This window comes from Pelophylax lessonae (genome assembly GCF_965119305.1).
Source record: "Pelophylax lessonae genome assembly, chromosome: 1".
In the NCBI taxonomy this organism is placed as follows: Eukaryota; Metazoa; Chordata; class Amphibia; order Anura; family Ranidae; genus Pelophylax; species Pelophylax lessonae.
In genome coordinates this window covers 389,644,257-389,667,137 of record NC_138768.1, presented here as the reverse complement: position 1 = coordinate 389,667,137, position 22,881 = coordinate 389,644,257, and the positions used below count along the sequence as shown (strand labels likewise).

The 22,881-nt window shown below is 41.3% G+C and overlaps 1 protein-coding gene across 8 annotated transcripts in view; it reads left to right on the top strand.

The window, feature by feature from the left end:
* The window catches only part of MPDZ (multiple PDZ domain crumbs cell polarity complex component), a 334,396-nt gene that overhangs the window by 70,041 nt on the left and 241,474 nt on the right, over nucleotides 1-22,881 (top strand). For all 8 annotated transcript variants that reach the window (XM_082263865.1, XM_082263863.1, XM_082263860.1 and 5 more), the window contains 5 exons: nucleotides 5,699-5,912; nucleotides 7,941-8,069; nucleotides 9,039-9,248; nucleotides 10,157-10,271; nucleotides 14,223-14,311. In XM_082263865.1, coding sequence (XP_082119991.1) covers nucleotides 5,699-5,912; nucleotides 7,941-8,069; nucleotides 9,039-9,248; nucleotides 10,157-10,271; nucleotides 14,223-14,311 — 757 coding nt within the window. The remainder of the gene's footprint in view (nucleotides 1-5,698; nucleotides 5,913-7,940; nucleotides 8,070-9,038; nucleotides 9,249-10,156; nucleotides 10,272-14,222; nucleotides 14,312-22,881) is intronic.

The window sequence follows — 22,881 nt, the reverse complement described above, 5'->3', positions numbered from 1 at the left end:
GTCCTGCCCTGGTGATGTTGGGGGGGAGCGTCCTCGGCAGCCGGTGGCCGTGTTTCAGAAGTCTGATGACATCACAGCGGCCATTTTCATGATGTGGCCATGGACGTGGCTGTGTATTTTGGTACGCATAAGTCACCTCACACACCAAGGGTGTTTCCTTATCTGCCTTATTTTGACAGGTTTACCTATTAGGAATAGGAACAACGAAAGTTACCCTTTTGTCGTCCCCAAACGTTTTGCAGTACGTTACCCTTTTGAGGAATCACTTTTAAAAAAGTCGACCCTTTTGTTTCCAGGTTGAATAAAGCAACCATTATCCCAGTAGAGGAAACCCCATCCTTTATAGATGTGGCTGACAGGAAACCGGAAGCTGTGGCACGCAGCATGTTTACTATGGCTGGTTTGGCATTGCGACCAGTCTCTTGGCCACAGCCCTGGTGTCTTGGACCCTAACTGAATAGGCCAAACGTTTGGGCTGGGTCAGGGTAGTGAGCAGGTTCCCACTGCTTATGTTGATTTAGGACCAGTTGGTCCAAGGGCTGCGGTTTATTTGTGATGCAGCTTTGCAACAGCTCCTGTGCTGTCCAAGCTTTCCATTTCAGCTGTGATAATTAGGCGCGTGCTGTGGCTTAACAATTGGTCTGCAGACCACTCCTCCAAGAAAGCTCTCATTGATCTGCCCTTTCAAGGAGATTGCCTGTTTGGGGCTACTCTGGTTGACATCATTAAGGGTCTCATGGGGGGAAGAGTACCTTCCTGCCACAGTCTAGGAAAGGGAAGGAGCCTTGTCGCATTTTCCTTAGAAAATTGTTTCGTGCTCCTGGGACTAAAAATTAGGGAACCTCCCTAGGAGGTTCCAAGTAACCTTGGTCTGGTAAGCCTAGAGCTGGCTTCTCCGGACCCGCTAATAAGATCCCTTCAGCATGAAGGTCTGCCCTCACCCATTACTATGGTGGAGGGACATATTTGCTGGTTTCTGGCCTCGTGGACCTTCTTTGTGAGCGTCAAGGGGTCCACAAAATTATTCTTTTGGAGGTACCAAAAAAGAGGGGCAAACTTTTGTCCTTTTCCATTTTTTTTTAGGCTCCAAGTCCCCTTGTGCAGAGATGATGCTTGCAAAGATTCGGATGATGTCTGAACTATCTAAGGTCCCCCCTATCCCTGTCCAGGGCATTGAATTACCTAGGTCTGATTTTAATCCTGACCAGGGTGGTCCTTCCTCTGGACAAACTTCAGGAACTTCAGGCCTTGATTCACCGGCAGCTGTCACACAGACTGTTCGCTCTCCCGATTTGCATACAGGTTCTCTGTCTGATGGTATCCCCATTCAAGACAGTTCTGTTTGTCCTACATGCAGCTCCTTTACCAAGTTCAGCTCCACAGGAGGTTCGTGGTGAGGTCACCAGTTCCTCTGGTAGACACCACAGGCGTCCTAGGGCACAGTAAAGCAAGCATCATCCTCATCTCAAGCTTCTTCTGCGAGGAATCAAGGGCGAGGGTGTTCAAATATTCTGGTGGTCATAAAAGTCCCTAGGGGTCTACCTCTCAGAGAAGACCAGTTGTCCCAAGGGCTGATCCACCATCCTGGTTTGAATGGCTTCGCTATTGAAAGCCAGGTACAGAGCGATAGTCTGAATCAGTGATCCCTACTATGGTGAAGGTAAAATCGTCTTCCTGCAAGATATGCCAATGTACATGGAAAGCGTACATTTCTTTGGGTGAATCAATTGGCACTCATCCTGGATCCTTTTCTGTGGCACAGATCTTCACCTTTTTTCAACGGGGCGTTGAGCAGAAGTTGGCCTTGAGTACCTTTTTTTAAAGGCTAGTTTTCTGCCTTTTCAATCTTCTTTCAGCAATCCCTAACTACGCACTCTTTAGCTCGTACCTTCATTCAGAGGGTTCGACATGTTGCTCCATCTGTACAATCTCTTTTGCCGCTATAGGATTTAAACTTAGTGCCCTTGGTTCTCCAGAAACCTCCATTTCAGGTGGCATTCTTGGTGGCTATTACCTTGGACCACAGGGTATCGGAGTTGGTGGTATTGTCCTGCCGTAGTCCCTATTTAGTGGTTCATAGGGATAAAAAGTGGTTCTTCATCCCTGTCCGTCATTACTGCCCAAAGTGGTCCTCTGACTTCCATTTGAATGAAGACATTGTGTTGACTTCCTTGTGTTCCAACACGGCTTATCCCAAGGAATTTGCTTTGCATACCATGGATGTAGCCCGGGCGACTCAGGTGTATCTGGCAGCTATGGAGTCCTTTCAGGGGTCAGACTTGCTCTTTTTGGTTACACAATGACCAAGAAAAAGCTGGCCGCTCCTTTGGCTTCCATCTCTACATGAATTAGACAGACAGGGACTCAGGCTTATTCTATTAAAGGTCAGGTTCCTCCTTTCCCTGTCACGGGACATTCTACTCGAGCACTGAGTACTTCTTGGGCCTTCTGTCATCAAGCGTCAGTTTCTCAAGTTTGCAAGGCAGCCACTTGGTGGTCGGTGCATATTTTCACCAAATTCTACAAAGTAGATAATTTGGCATCTGCGGATGCTTCTTTTGGCAGCAAGGTTTTGCAGGCTGCTGTTTAAAAGGGGCTGTTCCCTCTTAAGGGGTGTTTTTCTTAAAATTTTTAGTTTTCAGATGGGGCTCCTGTGACCCGGTTAAGGCTCCTGTGTCCTGGTTAGGGCTCTTATGTTTAGCCTTGCATTATTTTCCCCACCTCTAATTTTTCTTTTGCCACTGCTTTTGGATGTCCAAGTAGTTATGATTTATGGAGCGCTGTTTCCGTCGATGAATGAAAGAGTAAATGGGATTCTTGTACTCACCGTAAAATCCATTTCTCTTGAGTTCATTGACAGACACTTCACCCACCCCTCTAAGGAGTTTTTTATACTTTTAATACTGCTTGCTACTAAACTGAATGCCTAGAGCAGAGAGGGGGTATATACCAGCTGAGGATGGCTCATGGGCGTAGCCAAGTGTTTTTTGTTCTGCCTAGTCCTTTTAGAGGAGGCAAAATCACCCAGTAGTTATGATTTATGGAGAACTGTGTCCGTCGATGAACTCAGAGAAATTGATTTTACGGTGAGTACTAAAATCCAATTTTTTTGGATGAACCTGTATTTGAATTCAAATCTTTAATATTTTTCTGGAAATAACATAGTATGGGTGGATTTCTGCCAGTCACAGGTTATGTTACTCCCCACAAGTCTGTGTCCTAGAATGAGAAAGAAAGCGAAGCCTCTATCAGTCTACATGTAATATCCTGCTCTTGTGTTTAGCTGGTTAGTGGGCATGGAGGAGGAGAGAGAGAGTGGGCTGTCATTTTAATATTGTGTATACATCCACATGTGTTACTCTGTAGTCACATGGGCTGCTCAGATGTGATAGGGGGGAAATTTTCAGTATAGAAACTCACTGAAAACCGAGCAAGTTGCCACCACAGCTGCACAATTCCTAGATGAATTGCGGACATTAACAGAAAGGGGAAATAGAGAGCAGCAGAGACTCAACCAGGTTTTTTGCAGAATACAGAAAAAAATCTCATAGTGACTGTGTATGATTAGCTAATGAATACACCATTTATTGATAGTTTTTTGTGATGTGGGTTTAGTGTCACTGTAAAAGAAAAGTGCAGGAAAATGAATGAAACGCACATTCATACTTGCCTAGCCTGCTGCAGCATGGATCTAATGCTACATCTGTCCCCTGCCTCCTCTACACTGAGAACTGAGTGATCAAAGGCGGCGGATGACTCAGTTCTTGGTCCACTCTGAGCACAGAACGGTGACTGTCAGTTATGGGCTCTGTGCTTTTCCCTCCAGCGCTCACTGGAGTACCAGACAGTAGAGGGGGCAGGAGTGGCTTGCTCAGGCTCTCTGCAATGTGCTGAGGGGCTGATTTAGCTGCCGGTAAGACATCTGGGCAGATCCCGACATTATTGCTTGGATTCCTGCAGAGCTTAGGCCGACTCTGTGACATCAACCGAAAGTGGACTTTAGCCTCTGTTGGCTGAATCTGGGTCACAGGAGTGAAGAACTAAGTGCACTCCTGTGATCCATAGGACAATTATTTCTTCTTTTATCACTTCAGCTCTGAAAGATTTACCCCCTTCCTGACCAGGCCATGTTTTGCTATAGGGCACTGCGTTACTTTAACTGACAATTGTGCGGTCGTGTAACACTGTATCCAAATAACATTTTTGTTCCCCCCCCCCCCCCCAAATAGAGCTTTCTTTTGGTGGTATTTGATCACCTCTGAGTTTTTATTTTTTGCACTATAAACAAAAAAGGACCGACAGTTTTGAAAAAAAACAAAAAAAAAACAATATTTTCTACATTCTGCCTTAAAACATATCACATAAAAAATGTAAAAAATCTAATTTAATTTTTTTGGGGGGGTTTTGAGGGTTGTTTTATGTAGGTATAAAAGAAGGAAAATTGGGGTGGGAAGAGACTGTACTATGTGTAGCTTTATCATGAAGACAAGTTTGCTGTATAGGAATAGAAGTAGGGTACTGCAGATAAATTGGGATAAGAGATTGTAATTGCTATATATTTGTATTAAAAATTATGTAAGAACCCTACTTTTTCCTACATTGTTAAATTACATGATTATAATGTATACTTTTGTTGTACAGACTTATCTCAAACCCTTAATAAAAAAATGTATAAGTGAAAAAAAAAAAAAAATCTAATTTCTTCATCAATTTTGGCCAATATGTATATGTTGGTAAAAAAAATCGCAATAAGCATATACTGATTGGTTTGCGCAAACGTTATAGCGTCTACAAACTATGGGATATACTGAATTTTTGGAATTTTTATTTATTTTTTACTAGTAGTGGCAGGAATCAGTGACTTTTAGTGGAGCTGCGATATTGCGGCGGACAACTTGGACGCTAACTGACACTTTTGACACTTTTGTGGGAACCAGTGATACTAATACAGTGATCAGTGCTAAAAAATATGCACTGTCACTGTACTAATGACACTGGCTGGGATTATCAGGGGCGATCAAGGGGTTAACTGTGTGTGTTACTTTAGTGGGGGGAGGTGCTTGTACAAGGGAAAGGGATAGATCCGTTCCTTGCTTTGCAGGAACACAGGATCAATGCCTTCCTTACTGACAGAACGGCGATCTGCCTTGTTTACACAGGCAAATCACTGTTCTACTTGTGTCCTGAATGATCAGCCGGTGCTGGCAGGCATTGGGTCCACGGGACCTGCTGATCAGCTCCCGCTGTGTAGAATCGCAGCGGGAGTGAACCTCCGGCAGCGCGCAATCACGCCCGATACCTGGAAATGCAGGATCACATATATTTATACGTGATCCTGCGCAGTGCAACTGCCCTATAGCAGTAGGTTAAGGGGCTGCAATTAACAGATTTAGGCTAATGAGAAATTGAACAGACATATTTAAAAATTATTATAAAGGAAGCTTGTCATTAAATAGATGTGTCGACTGCTGTTACTGATCGTCTGAAAAAGCTTGATGCCTGCTTCTTATACTGTTGACTTCAGTACCAGTCAAAAATTTACCTGGAATAATTTTGTAGTCCTGGAAAGTCAGAAATTATGGCTATGCTAATAATTTAGGCCATATATTTAAAATGTTTGATTATAATTGTTTTTGTGCTGTCATTTTATTATGCTTATACCTCAAATTTGAATCCATGTGATAAATATATTTTATAGGGATGGAAGATTGAAGGAAGTGGATCAGATTCTTTCCATCAATGGTCAACCACTTGATCAGACAATTACACATCACCAAGCCATCAACCTCTTACAGAGGGCCAAAGAACATGTGCAGCTTGTGGTTGCTAGAGGACCATTGCCTCAGCTGGTTAGCCCTATGGTATCTCGCTCAGCATCCGATGCCAGCACAGTATCTTCACTTTCTAGTCCAGTGAGTTCTGTCTTGCTGAATTATGGAGATATCAATGGAGCTTATGTTAAATTGTTAACAAAATGAAAATAATGAGCAGTAGGGGGGCAATTCCCATTTGTCTATTTTTCTGCAGCAAAACACATGAATTTTACTGCATTAAAATACATTTTTAAGTACAAAATTCTATTTTCTACTGTATGGGGCTGGTTTACTTTTGTGTGCCACAGAATGTGTTTTTTAAAGGGAAGCTATATGGGCCCATTCACATCTTTGCATTACCACACACCCTACAATATGTGATTATGGGCCTGAATAGGCCCTTACAATGGACAGATGTATAAATAAAATGTAAGTATTTTTGTAGGAGACTGAAAATAGTGAAATGGCTTCAATTATGTGGGCCTCATATATAAAGTGACTGGAAGTATCAGCATTTTTTTCTTTGTTTTCAATTAGGTTTTAACCATTCTCTTTACTACTAGAATTTTTATTTTGCTTTTTTGAGAGGTTTTCATTCACTTCATGTTCCAGACACAACAGGAAGTGAGTGGAAATCTACTGATTCCTCACTATTCTTGAGTGAGGTGTATAATGATACTTTTCCTATTGCTTTCTCTCCCATTGACTGTGGTTTCTGAGACAAACGGTGAATCTGCCCATCAGGGAGACATACATCTGCTGTCTTTTAAAAGAAAAGATATATTTTTGTATCCTATTGCTTTAGTCTTCCTCTTTTTCTCCCAACATGCTCAAGTAGGATTATTCACACATTAAAGGCTAAGTTCACCTTTTTTTCCCCAAAATGCCAGCTTTCCTATGTAACGATATACAGTTAATGAACAAAAATGAAAGAAAAGAAAAAGCTATCCCTGTGTTCTAGAGCAGGAATTACCTCCACCTCCAGTGTCTCCTATAGAAAACTCCTCCATTACTTCCTGGTTTTCGTCCTTAGGACATGAAAAATGTTAGAAGGAAATACTTCAGCAGCTGACCTCCTTAACACACACCCTGCACCTGCCCTCTCCCTCCAGAGGATTGCTCCCATCCACAGTGTCAGTGAGCACTGTTCTCACAAAATACACAGCCATTGTCTCCCAATGCTGATCTTTTGTTTTGTACCTTACCTTCTTCTTGCATAGATTTTTTATTTGCCAGAGTGTGCACACTGAAGCAGGAGAAGCTGAGCGATCACATAACAACCTATATGCAACAGAGCTGTAGTATTGAATACAGAAGTGTGTCCTTGGAAGTCTGCAACACTCACCGTACACTATACAACCTAAATGTAAAATCTTTAGACCTACGATCAACTATGCAGTGATCTACAGACCCGAGCAACCAGCTGGCACGTCCGCCGGCTGGTCAGAGTCCTGAACAAAGACGGATTTGGCTTTGATCCGGTCTCTGTTCATGTAACCCAGAAGCGACGTCACAACGTCACTTCAGGTTTACTCGGCTGCCAAAGGCGCTGATTTAAAAAACTAACAGTATTGAAAAATGCAGACTTCAAGGTTTTGAATACTTTGAAGTACAGTGGAGGGGTCTGCGGTCTTTTAGACCCCAGATCCCTCCATAAAGAGTACCCGTCACTGCCTTGTCGCCATTCCACGAGTGTGCGCAGTTTTAAGCTGTAACATGTTTTAAGCTGTAACATATTTACTCAGCGTGACAATCTTTCACAATATATAAAAAATTGGGCTAACTTTACTGTTTTTAGTTTTTTTAAAATTCAGTGAAGTGTACTTTTTCGAACAAAATTGCATTTAAAAGATCGCTTGACAAAAAATATTGCAATGACCGCCATTTTATTCGCCAGAGTCTTTGCTAAAATAATACGTATGTTTGGGGGTTCTAAGTCATTTTCTAGCAAAAAAATACTGATTTCAACTTGTAAACAACGTGTCAGAAATAGGCTTGGTCCTTAAGTGGTTTATAATGTATTTTCATACAGTTCTAATTGGGAAAACAGGTTGTTAAAAAAAAAAAAAAAAAAATCTATTGGACATGAGATGTATTTTTTTTTTGTTTTTTATTATGTCTCATCAGATACACTGGCAGCATGTGGAGACCATTGAACTGGTTAATGATGGTTCTGGTCTCGGTTTTGGAATTGTTGGTGGTAAATCAACTGGAGTTATTGTCAAAACCATTCTTCCTGGAGGAGTGGCAGATCAGGTTGGTCTACAGTTGTCTTCTATGCATTTATAAGACTGGGGTGATTGGGGAGTGGTATTTAGATTCACTCATAAATAAAGCTATATTAGATGAATGTTATTGTTAGGACATATTTCCTCAGACACTAGCTTGTCTCTTAATTATTAATTGTCAGCAGCTTTAATTTACAAAGTACAAGTACTCACAAAACCTCTGCTTTATGCTAACCATGAATGAACTGTTTTTAGGACCTGTATACAATTGAATTTGAGTTGTTGTAATTTACATATATCGGTAGCTAATTAGTAAGCATAAATATAACTTCAAGTTTTAGTGTTTGGTATTAATTTGAAAAGCTAAAAAAAGGGGACTTTATTTTAATGGAAGGAAGATGTACCTTCACATAGCCTGCATAAATGCGCTGCCTTGTGCAACTTGTGATCACCATACTCTGGCACATATCGAAGGCCTCTTGCACACTACTGCCTAAAAATGCAGGGCTTTTAGACATGCAGGCATTTTTTTTTTTTTTTTTACTGATGTAAATGCAGACCATTGTTTTCAATGTGCCTGTGCACACAGATGTTCAAATATATGTATAGCATATATCAATAAAAACAGAAAATGGAAATCTGTTGCCAGTCAGTATTTTTATTCACACAAATATGTGCTGGTGCCACACTCCCTTGATTGAAACAAAGCAAGAAGAATTTGTATGCGAGCAAGTTCTATACAGCACATCCGCGCGTTTTTTCTGCTAGAAATGTTTGATGTTCATATTGTGTGCAAATACCCTAAATATGTTTTTGCTTTCTGGATGACATTGTATTATGGCCCACACACAGGAAAATGTATGTTTTTTATGGGGTCATATAAATGCCAATTGCTGACATATTTTCCAGCATGTGCTTTCATTAGGCTGACTAATATTTTTTGCATGGTCAAGTTGTTATATACAGTAGTAACATTATGTTCTTTTATCTCAATCAGAATGGTAGACTCCATAGTGGAGATCACATATTAAAAATCGGTGAAACTGACCTTGCTGGAATGAGCAGTGAACAGGTTGCTCAGGTTTTGCGGCAGTGTGGAAACCGAGTGAAGCTGGTTGTTGCCAGAGGTCCAGTTGTAGACTCTACTACAATAGTCTCTGCCAGTGTTCAGACTCCTCCATCCGTACCACCTGTACCTGACTCACAGGTCAGTATATTATTATATTATTATACAGGATTTATATAGCACCAACAGTTTGCGCAGCGCTTTACATTGTGAGGGAAGACAATACAGTTACAATACAATTCAATACATATATTGCCACACTGGGTTTTTAAAACACATTTTTACATAGTTGCATTTTAATTAAAGGTGCTTTCCATTTCCACCTGAAATTACATTTGTTATGACATCAGATATAGATCTGTGCATGTCATTTTTTTTTGTATGGACTTATGGGGCATTTAAAAGAATGCATGGTATTTAGAGCTCATATCAATTAGTGTCCTGAATGTCGCAAATTTTCTTCCATGTCAAACTCAGTCAAATGAATTTCACTAATTTGCTCCCTTTTGGTCTGTCTGTTATCAGCCTATATCTTCCTATACTGCACTTATAGTACCCAGTTCTCTTTATGAACTACAGACCACCTTCATATGTTATAGAGAAGAGGAGAGCCAGATCTGTGCTGTAGTTGTAAGACGTCCTGTCTTAGGGTGACAAAACTGCTCTTCCACAGATACAGTATGATAAGTGAGCGTTGTCACCCTAGCACAGGGCATGTGTTACTGGCGTGATAACCAGGTGAAAATAAGGAAAAACGTTTGAACAAAGAGAAACTACTGTAGCTAACACATAAGGGCTGCAGTGTTTTGACTTTGGGTTTAGATATGCTTTATTACATGGTCAGCACCCCAAAAAACAAAGATGTCCAAGTCTCCTATCTTTGTCGACAGACAAACCCTCACATACACATTGCACTGTAAATTTATTTTGCTTTTACAATCACCTGCTATACATTACCTTTGCTGTGCTCTTTACTGAACTCTGTTAATAATGACTGTTGTGCTCCTTTAAGTCTGTTTTTCATAATACATGTGTAGTCTGTTTTCCAGGTGAATGGTGGAATGACTAGAGATACAGATGGTGAAAGTTTTGATGTTAAGCTGTCTAAAAATTCTCAAGGTTTGGGAATAACTATCGCTGGTTATGTTGGCGACAAAAGTTCAGGTAACCAAACTCTGCAAATTACTGCTAGCCAATTATTTTTTTTTTTATTGTAAACATTGAGCACACAAAAATAAATGTTCCCTGGTAAACTATTTTTTAAAATTCTTACCCCAGAATGCAAATTGCAATGATGCTGGCTCCTGCTCTAAGTGCTGCTTTCCTGTACAGGAACAGGTCTTTACAGGAAAGTGGACAGTTCAGTCTAAAGCCAGTTTGTTGCTTGGAAAAGGGAGGTGGGGGCAAATAGGGAGTAGCAGGGGAGTGCCTTGCCATTCTAGGCTATGGGGTTGTGTATTTCTATTAATGCACGCAGTGTGGGGAGACACATCTCTAGTCCCTGTATGCAAGGGTGACCCCATAGGATCCTACAAGTGAGAAGAACCACTTTGAAACAAACCTTGGGTAGTGATCATGGCATCAACTTAAACTGATTCATAGACCAGGAATAAAAGATGTAGAAGCTGTCTGCTCAGTGACAAATTACATCAGCTGCTGAAAGTGTCCAAAAAATGAGGGTTTAATATCACTTTAAACTTGGAGGTTGGTTATAAAGCTGTTTAATACCATAATCGTAAACTATTTGCATGCAAAGCTTTCTATATTTCCTGCATGCACATAAAGAGTTGGGTGGGTGTGCAGAAAAGAGGTTATAGATAAGCAGCCAGATTTAATTTTATTGTAATCACGTAAATTGAGGGTGTTATGTGTACTTTAGTTGGTTGTTGGACATTTTCTAATCGTCCAATTAAAAAAACAAACTTTTTTTTTCTTGTCCATTTAGGGACATAATAATTCTTAAACTTTTTGATCATACTGCTGTCTGTTGGATGATTGAACACTGGCAAACCTAAACAACTGCAGGCCAGCCCAGCCCAGGGTACAACCCTCCCTACTACCAGCATGTCTCATTTTTTTTTTTTCATTTTTTTGTTATTCTCTTAAACTGTGTGGACGTCCTTTTTTTTTTTTTTTTTTTCTTCAGCACTCCTACTTATTTTTTTTTTTCTAGAAACTTTTTTTTATTCTATTCTCCAGTCAACTTTTCTCTACACAGTTTTTGGTGTTTCCCACCAACCTGCAACTTTCTGGGTCGATCGCTTTCAGCCTTGCATTTGGACAGTACCACATCTCAATCTTGCTGGGCTAGATGTGGTAGCGTGAACTTCAAAGTCACCCTTGGATTCCCCCAGCTCTGCTTTGTTGCTCTCCAGACTGGTTATGGGTATGTTAGCTGCACTTTCCAGGTCCAGAGCTGCTGGCATTATTACTGCAATTGCCCCTTCCCTGTAGACTTCCTTAAAGTGGTTATAAAGGCAGAAGATCTTTTTTTACCATAATGCATTTTAATGCATCTCAGCTATTGAGGGGGTGGGTCCAAACTGCCCTTTGTAGCCTCCAGTTATCAGGGGACAAGTTGGTTCTAGACAAACTGATACAAGGATCAGGCTGTCCTTACTCTGATGGCTCGGAAATTTAGCATTGGAATCGGGGCAGATGTTACTTCCCATGTTCTGGAGAATCCCGATGATAGATGCCAGCCAGTTGGACTTAGGGAGAGTACTGGGCTCCTTGTTGGTGCAGTTCCTGATCAACATCCTGAAACTTTGGGTGATAGAGCTGTCAGAGAATCGGACCAACCTGTTGGAGAGCCATCTGATTCAGTTAGGTCCACAGCAGTGGCATACATCAACCATTAGTAAGAAACTAAGTTTCGCTGCCGTAAGTGAAGTTAGGCAAGCTTCGGGAGGCAGTGGAGGACAGAAAACCTGGCACACTATGGGTCATGAGGTTACGAAGAGTCGGACACGACTAAACGACTGAACAACAACAATCTATAATTTACCTTCCCTGAGACCTCTTCCTCGTCTGCTGCACAAGATTGAGATGGAGGGCATTCTGGTGACCCCCATTGCTTTGCATTGGCCCAGGTGGATGTGTTATTGCCAACTGGTAAGAATTCCCACAAATGTGCTGTGGGCTCTGCCAGACCGTCTGGATCTGCTGGGCTAAGGACCCATTTACCGCACTGCTTCCCAGATGCCAGTTGGCTGTTGAAGCCCATGTTGTAGGGGACAAGGACATTTCTGAGTCTGATTTTTATAATGCTCAAGGCTAGGGAGTCCATTTTTCACACAAACTACAATTATAGGAGGGTAATGTATAATACCTTGCTTGATAAGAGGCTAACTGCTTTCACTATAGTAGGACAGATTCTCTTTTCTGTAGTTAGGTGGACCAGTGCTTGGTTATTTGTACCATCAAGGGCCAGATCTCTGCTGTTTTCTATTCAGTTTTAGAGACTATTGGCTTCCCACTCTGATTAAAGCCTTTGTGCAGGGTAACTCTCATGTGGTCCCCCAAGGGTTTTAATTATTTTTTTTGCTTTATAAGCCCCTCTTTAAACAAACCAGAGATATTTATTTCTTGACCCACAAGGATGTACTTGTGCCAATGACCTTGTCTAGGCGAGAGCCTGGGATGGTGGCTTTATTCTGCAAGCAACCTTTTGGGGTCTTGCACAAGGACAAAGTGAAATGACCAAGGGCTTCTTTTCTTCCCAAGGTAGTCCCTTCCTTCCCCCTAATTAGGATATTGTTTTTCTGTCTTTGTCCACAATCAGTTCATCAAAAGAAAATTTCCCTCCATTGTTTGGATGTGATTTATTTGGTTGTGCAAATCTGTCTTTCAGCCACTGCTTCTTTCAGGAAGACTGTTTTCCTTTTCATCACCCTAGGGGGTCCCAGTAAGGGTGCCCTGAGTTTCTTGTTGCACCATCTATAGGTAGCTCAGACAATCCACCGTTCGGGCTTATGGTCTAAAGGATTGGGTTTGCCCTTTTCCAGTAAAGACTTACTCCACTACGGCAGTGAGCACGTTTTTTTTGTCACAGACCTCTATTGACCAGATTTGGAAGGATAAAACCTTGTCTTCTGTTCACCTATTCTGTAAGTTTAACAGGTTTTTTTGCCTCATCAGAGGGAGAGGAAATTAGCCATTTCTGTTGAAGTCTATGGGGCCAAAACGATTGTAATCTGCCAAAAAGAAGCTCTTATACTTTTTTGAGCGACAGGCATTTTTTTTCAGGCGACCGAACACTCATATGTGAACAGGGGCCATTGAAATGAATGGGTTTTGGCTTGTTGTGCGTTTGAGCTTCAAGCAGAAAATCGTGTGAACAGGGCCTAATGATGATTGCAAAAATCCTATTTTTTTTTCTACCAAAATACACATAAGTATTGGTATCCACATGCACTGGTAGAGTAGCTGTACAGTATACATGTGTGTCCGCACAGTAAAAAGCATTTTTGTGTTGCTTTTTCATCTGAAAGGCATTGTCTATTAACAAAAATAACTATCCCTTCTGATAGACTTTTCTTCTTGACATGTACTGGCTTGGAGTGTTTGCTGAGATATGAATTGTACTCCTTAATACCCATAGGGCAGAATTGAGTCTATGGTATAACTGAAGACGTAGAAAATGTTATCCTTGGTATGAGAATCTGTGTACTGGAAATGAGTACTAGACCAATGTTATTACACAATGGTAAATACTTTTCATAAATATCCTTTTACACAGGTCAGGATTTGTAGTCTGGAACTTCTTACATTTAAAAGTATTTGCTTTAAAAGTACTCCCATGTCTAAATGTATCAGACACAAGCTGGTATAAAGTGCCTGACTGATCGAACTACATAAGCCCAGTTTCAACATTAAGCATGAGTCTCTGTTGCTGTATTCTTATTGTATTACTGTATTACTGCAAAGTGCTGGCAGTTGGGCCTGTAAATATTATTGCTTAATTAGACTGAGCATGGTCTACGCCTTCAGGCAGATGTGGGCTACTGTGAAAAACCGTCTAGGATTGTTTATCTTTTAGAAGGGAACAGAAAAGAGAAAATTTAAAAAGGCTTCTAGATGTATATAACTTATATTATTTGTTTTATAAAACAGAGCCCTCTGGTATTTTTGTGAAAAGTATTACAAAAGGCAGTGCTGTGGAGCAGGATGGAAGGATTCATGTCGGAGACCAGATTATTGCTGTAAGTAAACCAGTGTTATTTATTTTTTTCTCATGTAGTATGTTCCAGACAGTTTGCCTGCAAAGTTTCTTTTATACCTGCCCTAATCTTTAAGCCATATTGATCTGCTTAATTTTACACAAAACATTTTTTGTGTTTTTTTTTTTTTTTCTTGAGGGGGTTGTAAAGGCAGAAGGTTTTTTAAGATAAAAAAAACCTTCTGTGTGCAGAAGCCCTTCTAATACTTACCTGAGTTCTATCTAGATTCAGCTATGTTGCAGGAGTGTCTTAACTGCCCGGGACGCCTCTCTTCATTGACAGCAGCGTCATTGGCTCCCGCTGCTATCAAAGTCAGTCAGCCAATGAGGAGAGAAAGGTGGCCGGGCTGTGGATCCGTATATGAATGGACACATGGAGCTATGGCTCGACTCGGGTGCCCCCATAGCAAGCTGCTTGCTTTGGGGACACTCAACAGAAGGGAGGGGCCAGGAGCACCAGAGAGGGCCCCTAGAGAAGAGGAGGATCTGGGCTGCCCTGTGCAAAACCACTGCACAGGGCAGGTAAGTATAACATGTTTGTTATTTTTAACAAAAAAAAAAAAATAGACTTTATTATCAGTTTAATCTTGTTTTAAATGACTCTGTTGACCAGTTAGAAAAATGCAAAAAAAAAAAATAAGCCATCCTGTAAAAGAAGCAGCTGAATACTTACATCCATTTCACACGGCAAATATAATATGAATAATATATGAAATATCATCAATATAACTGTGACAACACATCAACAGTATGGGGAGCACACAACATTTAGAAAATGGAAGGGAAAGGGAGAACTACTTGCCTTTACCTAACAAAGCACACAGTAATGTGAAATCTATAGTAACTGTTCAATAAGGGATTGAATGTATAGGAACTATTCAGAATTCAAAAAAACACTGCATTGTTTTGACCTTAAAAATGCTGAATTCTCACTGCTGTCTAAATGTTGTTTGGTTTGGCGTGTCTGTTAATATTCTGTTTCCATTAAACCAAATTTCAATTGTGCAGCAAAATTAATAGCAAGAAAGGAATATGTTTTTTTTTTTTTTGCAACACAGGCCTGCATTTTCTTAGTAGTAGTATTAGAGCATGTTATGCACTAAAGAGCTATTATACTGATTTTGTTTGTGTAACTAAATGTATATATTACAAGTCAGCTTTGTGTACCCAGCGAGTATCATTGCTATTACAGAAAACTAGAATGCCTGATGGTAATCTCAGCCAATTAAGAGAGACATTTTAGAAGGGGATGTGGCATGTCCGGTGAACAATCATATTACCTTTAATCTTATTCTGGGTCATTTTGCAACTGATACTACCTATTAGTAGCAATGCTAGTAGTTCATTTGTTGTTATTATTTTAACAGAATTTTATTTTTTAGGATAAGTTGCTATTAAGAACAACATATTTCCCAGTTCCCTGTGTACACACTAGTTTTGTTCATGAATATGTAATGCTGTGTATTTACACAGCTTGAAGTCTTTTTCCTAAATTAATGGAATGGAAAACAAATCATTTGGTTGTAATGTATTAGAATTATTTATTGTATTTTGTGGTATGCCTTTAAGCCTAGCATGTTTTTCCCATTGCTGTCAATCAGAACATTTATGCAGCAGAACAGATGGTGTAATATATCCTTAAGAGGTTGTGCTGTTTATTTTGAAAATCAGCTAAGATTATTAGAAAGCAAAACAAAAAAATCTGGATGTCAGCATGCGCCATTACATTTGTACTTCAAACCAGTATGTGTACGTAGTTAATAGATTGAAGAAAGATTGATGTCTATCAAGTCAAAGCAAGTATTAAATGTAATAAATTGCAGCTTACCAACTCTTAGATATGGTGGCTGCTTTAGTTGTGTTTTTTTGTTTTTTTTTTTAGGCTTTTTTCCTTTATTTTCACTTGGTAATCCAGTCATTTGGTCTGTTTATTTTTTCAACTTCCTCGAACAGACTAAGGGTCCTTTCACACGGCCGCTCCGCTGCTTTCCGTGTGTCCGCAAATCATCCTATTTTTTTGCGGATGATTTGCGGACATCAATGTAAGTGAATGGCACTGCGGATGTCAGCGGAATACCATCCGCTGACATACGATTTTCCTCCTTTCAGTTCTGTTCCGTTTTTTGGAACGGAACAGAACCCCATTTTTCCATCCGTGTAAAAAACGGAAAGGAAGGAAAATCGGATGTCAGCGGTGTCATCCGCAGTGCCATATACTTACATTAGGTCCGCATATCATCCGCAAACGGATGGGATGATATGCGGGCACACGGAGCGGATGACAGAAATGTCATCCGCTCCGTGGAAAAAAAAAAAAAAAAAGTCCCGCAGCGGACCTTTCACACGGAGCGGCCGTGTGAAAGGAGCCTAAGCTGCCCAGACAAAGTAGCAGTTAGAGGATTGAGACAAAACTATTTACTGCTGACAGGGTGGGTTTACAATTCTCAACTTTTATTCATTTATGTAAAACGTATCCCACAAAGAAAGAGAATAAAAAAACTGTTGCTGTAACAGCTAGTGTTAGCTAGGGTTCAGCTTCAGTTAGTTAGGTCCATCCAGATCTGCAAGTCTAATGCTACCATCTCCTCTAATTAAAAAGTGCTGATGTCAAAGCTAATCTCCAGATATTACAATCTTTTACTGGCTGAATCTTCCCCATGGAGGACTAAGATTAGGTGACAATGGCGAACTGACATAATGAATTTAGGGGACGAGATCTGGGAGGAATTGCAAGGGTCCCAACTCTCTGGGGTCATAGCTGCATGGTATAAGCTTATTCAACTGAAGTATTTGCATAGAATCTACTACACCCCCCTCTCAACTTCATAAAATGGGGAAAGTCCCATTGCCTGCATGTCATAGATGTTATGCTGCTCCTGGCGATTTCTTTCACATGGTCTGGGACTGCCCAAGGGTACGCAATTTTTGGAGTTATCTTTGTGTGTGTGTGTTGAGGAGAAATTGGCCCTACCTAATATCTGTACTCCTGCTAGATGCCTATTGTGCGATTTTGATGAAGAAGATCTTAGGGAGTCGCAAAAATCCCTACTTGGGATTCTTTTCTTCTATGCCAAAAAGGCCATTGCACTATACTGGAAGAAACTAGATCCTCCTAGTTTACAGGTTTGGATTGATTTGGTGAACAAAGCATTGCCAGTGTATAAAATGATTTACTTTGCTCTAGGCTGCCCTAAAATTATGGGCAGGATGGGTAACTACTGTATCAGGTGACGTAGAGATCTAAATGTACCGGTTTTACCTGGAATATTGGTTTCATATATGGGTCCCTATATGGTACATAAACCAGTAGCCTTGGGTTCTTTTGATTGAAAATGTATGAAATATGACTCTCGGTTTATTATGTTTTATTTATCTCCCCTGGCCTGTCAATAGTATACAGTTCACTATGTGTTTCACCAGCAGTTTGTTGTTTTGATTTCAGTTTGTTTTGTTCTATTCTGCACATCCGTGTAGGCTTATATGCAAATTACATATTTGTCCTTGGACAAGATCACTTTGTTAAATTATAATTTCTCTTTAGTTCATTGACAGACACAGCTCTCTAGGAGTAGGGCACTAGGCAGAAAAAAAATTGGCTACACCTATGAGCAGTCCTGGGTGGTATACACCCCCCTCTCTGCAATAGACCTACAGTTTTTATCTGCCTAGTCAGAAAAAAGGACCTAGTTCCCTTACGGGAATCTCTGGTCCTGGCAATCTTTTACTTTTAAATGGCTTTTTTTTTCTCCGGAGTCCCCTGAGAGATCTACAATCAACTGCCAGACTGGGCGACGGGCTGGATTTCTAGGTCCTGTAGTCCCAAGTCCTTTGTTTCCCAGGTGGAGGTGGCCCTTGGGCGACTGGCTCGCAAAAAGTGTCCCCCGCCTTCCCCTGCCTCCTCTGTCTCATCAGATCCGGAATCTGACTTAACCACTGGAGACTAGGCCTACACTGCGGGGTTTGCAGCCACCCTCCCTGATTTATCAGATAGTGAGGATGATTCCTCCACACCTTTAGCTGCGCACGAGAAGGCGCTAGCACGGATTACATCTGTGCTGGAAATGTTAACAATGGAGGATGCAGCTGAGAGGTGCCTTTGGCACCCACAAGCCGTCTCGCACAGCAAAAGGGTTTCCTTATCCCTCCTATTTTGACCAATTTGTCTCTAAAGAGTGGGAGCTTACAAAACGCCCCTTTGTGGTTCCTAAATGCTTTGTGGTGAGGTACTCCTTTGAAGAGTCTCTCCTCAAGAAGTGAACTGCTCCACCAGAAGTCAACCCCCTGTCTCCTGGTTGAACAAGACAACCATAATTCTGGTAGAGGAATCTCCACCTTTTAAAGATCCGGCTGACAGGAAGGCGGGGTCTGTGGCCCGCAATATGTTCACTATTGCTGGTTTGACGCTTAGGCCAGGCCTGGTAATTGCCCTGGTGTCGCAAACACTGAGTGGGTTAAACTTTTGCGCCGTGACCTAGAGGGTGAGCAAATTCCCCCTGCCTTTGCTGAATTGGTAGACCAGTTGGTCCAGGGGATGCCGTTTGTCTGCAATGCCTCTTTGGATGCTGCTCCACTGATTTCTAAGCTGTCTGTTTCGACAGTGGTGCTTAGGCTTTTATTGTGGCTTAAGTGTTGGTCTGCGGACCAGACTTCTAAAAAAGCTCTGACTGATTTATCCTTTTAGGGCGATCGTCTGTTTGGGGCTACCCTGGATGACATCATTAAGATTCTAACAGGGGGGGAAGAGTACCTTTCTTCAAAAGTCTGGGAAGGGAAAAGAACCTTGTCGCAGGCGTGGCTCATTTTTCTTGGCTCACAAGAAGTTTTTTCGTCCCTTAGGGTCCACTGACAAGGGATCAAATCCTTTCAAGTCGTCTTTGGAAGGTTCCAAGTGGCCCTAGTTTGGCAAACCGAGATTGGGATTCTCTAGACCCGCAGACAAGGCTCCTTCAGCATGAAGGTGTGCCCTCACCCATGCCTGCGGTGGGGGAACGTCTTTGCTGTTTTCCGGGCCCATGGACCTCAAACGGCAAGTGGGTCCAGGAAGTGATACAGTTCGGTTACAAGATAGTTTCGTTCTTGTCCTCCGGAAAGGTTCTTACCGTCCAATATGCTTCTTTCCCCAGGCTGATTGCAAGCTCCCTTTGGGGCCCTGCAAAGCCTGTTGCTTCAGGGTGTGATTGTCCACGTTCCCGTATCGGAACGGTTTCCGGGTTTTTATTCAAACCTGTTCACGGTCCCAGAGAAGGGGGACAAAGTGGATGTGTTGGCATCTGCGGATGCTTCCTTTCGCCGCAAAGTTTTGCAGGCTGCTGTTTAGAGGGTCTGTCCCCTCTTTTTGGGTGTATTGTTTAGGTTGGGCTCCAGTTGTTTTTAGTTGAGCTCCTGTTTACCTGGTTGGCTATTTTGTTTAGCATTGGGATTTATTGTTGTCCCATTCCTCATGTTTGGCACTGCTTGGGGACGTCCCTGTGTTTCTGAATCATTGGAGAGCTGTGTGTCAATGAAAAAAATGAACAAAAGAGAAAATGGGATTTTTGACTTACCGTAAAATCCATTCATTGACAGGCACAGCACCCGCCCCTCTATGGAGTTGTAATACTTCTGACACTGCTTGTTACTAAACTGAAGGCTGTAGCAGAGAGGGGGGTGTATACCACCTAGGACTGCCCATAGGTGTAGCCAAGTCTTTTTTTCTGCTTAGTGTCCTACTCCTGTAGGGGGCAATATAACCCTGTGGTTCTGAATCATGGAGAACTATGTCCATCAATGAACTCAGAGAAATGGATTTTACAGTGAGTCAAAAATTCTATTTTTTCATTTACTTATGTACACTTGTGAGGTACATTGAGCCTTTTTATATGTATGTTTTTATATAATAAAATTGCCATTACAAAAAAAATAAAAATAAAGTGCTTATGCTAAAAGGTGTCTGCTTTACTACTTCATTTAAAATGCAGACGCTATAAGGCTGGCCATAGATGCATCTTTTTTTTTTCTTCAGCCAGCAGGCTAATCAAGGGGGAAAAGAACACATTCCTCCATCCACATAATTGAGGTGGATAGAGTAATCCTTCCCTGGGAGACAGTGTATTTATGATACTCTGATCAGTGGCTGCAGCCAATGATTGAAGAAAATTTTCCAACAAACTCGTTTGACATAAGTAAATTGTCTCTGTTAGGCAGGAGCGACCACACTTTGATTGAAAGTTGGCTGGTCCCTGCTGAACAGGCTGAATCTCCATCCATCTATGGCCAGCTTAAGACAGGAAATGATCTTCAGGTGACATAAAGGAAAAAAGGTCTAAAAAAAAAAAAAACATTGGATTGTACTGCCACCTGTTCTCTCTGTGACAGTCTTGAATTTCGGCAGGTTTAGTCAGTCATCTACAGCAGCCTTTTTCAACAGCGTGCTTTGAGGTTTCTTCAGGAGTTAAGTCAGTCATCTACAGCAGCCTTTTTCAACCAGGGTACCTTGAGATTTCTTCAGGGGTGCCTTGGCAAAATGCCTAAAAATTGCCCCAAAATTGTATACAAGCCAGCAGATGGATTAAGCTTGCCTTTCAGTTACACAAAGCCACAGGTTTTTATTGTGCACCATTAGGACCTTCTAGCCGCAGGGATCCTAACAACCAGTGACTCTCCCCTGCCCCTCTCTGTCTGGGCTCACATTAGGTGAGTGATGGAGAAAAACTGAGAGAGAAGAGAAACATTGGAATACTAGTCAGCCCCAGTGTACAAAAGTTTATTTGATTTTGAAGAATAAGTCACCTCTAATGTTGGGTGTCCTACGTTTGTGGATGGTGATGTATTATGTAAAACTATTAGAATCATGTTTTACATTTTAGAATGGGAGCCTTGAGACTATCCATTTTGGAGGGTGCCTTGAGATTGTCCATTAATTTAAAGGGTGCCTTGACTAAAAAAAGGTTGAGAAACACTTTCTACACCTACTGGTAGATTCAGGGCAGCTATAAAAAACCTTAACAGTTCTACAGTTAGCCAAGCAGCCCAGGTTTCTAGTTCATTATTTATACTGGTTTTCTCTCTGTGACAGTCCTGCACTCGGCAGTGACTACTATCTGTGTTTTAGTTCACATAGGACTCTGCTTTTCAGGTCAGGCCAGTGTGTTTGGGGATACCTTATGGAGTTATCAGTTCACAGTTGAGGCAGTTTTACTGTCACCATTTCTGCAATTTGCTGTTGTAAATGACTAGCTGGGTTATGCTGGTTTGGGGTTTCCTCTGTTTTAAAGTGATTGTAAATGATCATCTTGTAAAACAGCCCATTTAGTTTAAAATTGAAAGGCAAAACATTTGTGTATATATATATATATATATATATAAAAAAAAAACATTATAAATACCTTTTCCCCCTTTTTTTTATAAGTGATCAAATTCCCTCTGTTCTCAGCTGCATAAGATCTGGGGGGAGAAGCAGCAACAGTACACTGAGCTTCAGTGAATGGCTGTGCTTAGGGGGTGGGGGTTGTCAGGACAAATCTGATCATTGAAGGAGAGTAGGCTGAGTTCCCAGCACAGCCAGAGAACTGACCACGCTGTGTTCTCCTGCTTAGTGTGGTCAGTTTTTAATAGGAAAGCAGAGATACTTGCAGGAATACCAGGGATTTCAGACAAAGGAAGCCATACAAAGAAAACAGAATACTTTTTCATACAAGTACATGGTACAACAGGCACATATCAAGAAAATGAAATGCTTGGGTAACAAACACTTTAATACTGAGGCTACGCATGTGATATCTGCTACAGAACTGTAAATTTCCCAAGTGCATTCTGAATATGGTCTGTTACTCAGCTTGCAGTATCACCGAATCCAATCTGACCATGATTCGTTTCTCAGCCTGCATTAACATAGACAACAATCTGACTGTGTTCAGCCTGCATAAGCACAGAGCCGGCTGCATGTTTGTAGGTGTTACATGGTAACACTAACTCAGGATTCTGCTAGAAACTGACAGCGTAATTGCACACTGAAGTGGGATTATTTCTAGATACTATTAATCTAGGAGGCTACTGGCAGCAAAGCCACCCATCTTTCTCAGTGGAAAAAGCCAAAGGAGTAGACTGCTAAGTATTCCCCACCCCCCCTGACTGGTAAAAAAAACATTCCATTGGTTTATCCACTTCCTCATTGAAACCCTCAAAACCATGATCCTAGTCCACCTGCAAGGTGTGCCCGCCCTCTTTCTAAAGTGAGGGGATACTTGAGACAACTGACATCTCACTCACTTGGCTACAGGAGGTGGTATCCCAGGGCTACAAACTGGATTTTTTTTACCTCCAACCTTCCTGCATACCCATAGAGAATAGGATCACTTTTGAGCCCCCTCTGGATTCTAGATCAAAGTGTTATTGTCTTGGTTCTTGTGGTGATACAGTGCCTTGAAAAAGTATTCATACCCCTTGAAATTTTCCACATTTTGTCATGCTACAACCAAAAACATAAATGTATTTTATTGGGATTTTGTGATAGACCAACACAAAGTGGCACATAATTGTGAAGTGGAAGGAAAATGATAAATGGTTTTCACAATT